We start from the raw sequence: 2,155 nt of genomic DNA on the forward strand, positions 1-2,155 counted from the left end.
AGCCACCCGCAGTCTACTATTGAGCTTCTTGCTGAAATATGTGATAGGGTGTCCTTGTTGAGACAACACCGCTCCAATTCCTTGTGATGAGGCATCAGTTTCTACAGTGAAGGGAAGACTAAAATTTGGCAAGGCAAAGACCGGTGTTTGTGTTAGAACCAACTTTAAACTCTCAAAGGCACAATAAGCAGCTTGATCCCAATGAAAGTTGTTGCGTTTTAGTAGTTCAGTAAGAGGGGCAGCAAGATGCGCATAACTAGCCACAAATTTGCGGTAATACCCGGTTAGACCAAGGAACCCCTGAAGCTGTTTTAAGGTCGTCGGCCTTGGCCATTCCACTATTGCCTTAATCTTGGAGGTATCTAGCTGGACACCCTCTTTGGTAACCACATGCCCAAGGTACTCAACCTGTTCTTAACAAAAAGCACATTTGGAGAATTTGGCCACAAAGTGATGCTGTTGCAACATACTAAGAGCAATTCTAAGGTGAACAAGGTGTTCCTCCTTAGATCTGCTATAAACCAGGATATCATAAAAAAAAACCGCAATGAACTTTCGAAGGTAGGGTTTGAACACTTTGTTCATCGTGGCTTGAAATGTGGAAGGGGAATTGGTAAGGTTGAAAGGCATCACGACAAATTCATAGTGTCCAAGGTGTGTCCGAAACGTTGTTTTGTGAATGTCCTCATCCCGTACTCGAATCTGATGATAACCAGAGCGTAAATCAATTATGGAAAAATAGCAGCACCGTATAGATCATCTAAAATTTCATCAATAGTGGAAATGGGAAACTTATCTTTGATTGTAATGGCATTGGGGCCGCGATAGTCCACACAAAACTGCCAACTACCATCCTTCTTCTGCACTAGCAACACCGGGCTGGAAAAAGTACTGTGACTTTCCCTAATCACCCCTGCCTGCATCATCTCCTCAACCAGCTTCTCAATCTCCTTCTTTTGAAAATGTGGGTATCGATAGGGCCAGACATTCACTGGATTGGTTTCGGGCAGCAAGTGAATTTGATGCTCAATTTCCCTTTGTGGAGGTAATTGCTCTGACTCCTTGAATACTTCTTGATACTCATCTAGTAACAGTTGTACCTCTTCATCTTGTGCACTCGGTTCTGTTGTAGGCATCAATTCAATCACACGCAGATGCAAAAATGAGGCAATTACATCTGCCGACACCATCTTGTTGAGGACTCGGTTCCCTACTGCCCCCGGCTGGAACAACCTCTCCCCCTGCAGCTTGATAGTAATTTCACCCACTTTGAATTCCATGGTCAAGTGCATGTAGTTCATCGTAATATCACCAAGTTGCATAAGCCATTGCACCCCTAGAACAACGTTTGCACCCTTAATGTCCAGCCAGAAGGTCTCCAACTGAAAACCATACCCTTGCATATGCAATGGCACCGCGTTGCACTTGGACGCACAACTGATACACTCCCCATTACCCACATACACATTCAGCTGGTGCACTGGGGTCAGGGGCAAGCACAATTTCTGGGCAGTAGCTGCTTTCATGAAATTGTGAGTGCTGCCGCCATCAACTAGCACCATAACTAGATGACCGTCACAAGTTCCAGCAATCCGAATAGTCTCTGGATGATACGCACCCACCATGGCGTTGAAGCTGATCTCCATTACTCCTTCCTCCGGACCAGATTGTGGTGAATTAATGTCCAATTCGAAGCTCTTGTCCTCATCTGGTCTTTCCCGAGTTAACTCCTCCAACTCCTCTCCCTCTACTAACAACAAGTACGTTGATTTGCATTTATGGCCTCTGGAGTATTTTTTATCACAGTAATAACACAACCCCTTATCCCTCATTTGTTTAATTTCAGCAGTAGAAAGGTGTTTGTGGGTTTGGTTAACTGATGGAAGCATGTTGGAAGACTTCTCTGATGCAGTGTTCATCCTCGTGGCTGGTGGGATGCAGCTGGGAGAGCGTGGAGGTGGAGTGCGATTTGCACCCAGTTGGGCGAGCTAGGAGCTTCCCATGGTTCTACTCCCATGTGGCCTCAAATTTAGGTTGCTGGTTTAAAATTTTTGTTCATGAAGCTTGGCCAGTGCCACAGCTTCGACGTACGTGCGGGGTTTAGCCAACATGAGCTCACACTTCAATGTCTCAGGTAACCCAACAACAAATAATG

General features: G+C 45.4%; 1 protein-coding gene across 1 annotated transcript; it reads right to left on the minus strand.

Annotated features, from left to right (window-relative positions):
- Positions 1–728: 728 nt before the first annotated feature.
- LOC148569886 (uncharacterized) lies at positions 729–1,919 on the minus strand. Its single transcript, XM_088506698.1, has one exon. It carries the CDS (start codon positions 1,917–1,919, stop codon positions 729–731), a length of 1,191 nt encoding a protein of 396 aa, XP_088362824.1.
- Positions 1,920–2,155: the final 236 nt, after the last annotated feature.

This window comes from Arachis ipaensis, chromosome B3, assembly GCF_059453495.1.
Source record: "Arachis ipaensis isolate K30076 ecotype BB chromosome B3, ASM5945349v1, whole genome shotgun sequence".
Lineage (NCBI taxonomy): Eukaryota > Viridiplantae > Streptophyta > Magnoliopsida > Fabales > Fabaceae > Arachis > Arachis ipaensis.

Bases quoted from the DNA above. Each gene is read 5' to 3' on its own strand.
- LOC148569886 (XM_088506698.1), bottom strand. From the start codon at position 1,919: ATGAACACTGCATCAGAGAAGTCTTCCAACATGCTTCCATCAGTTAAC.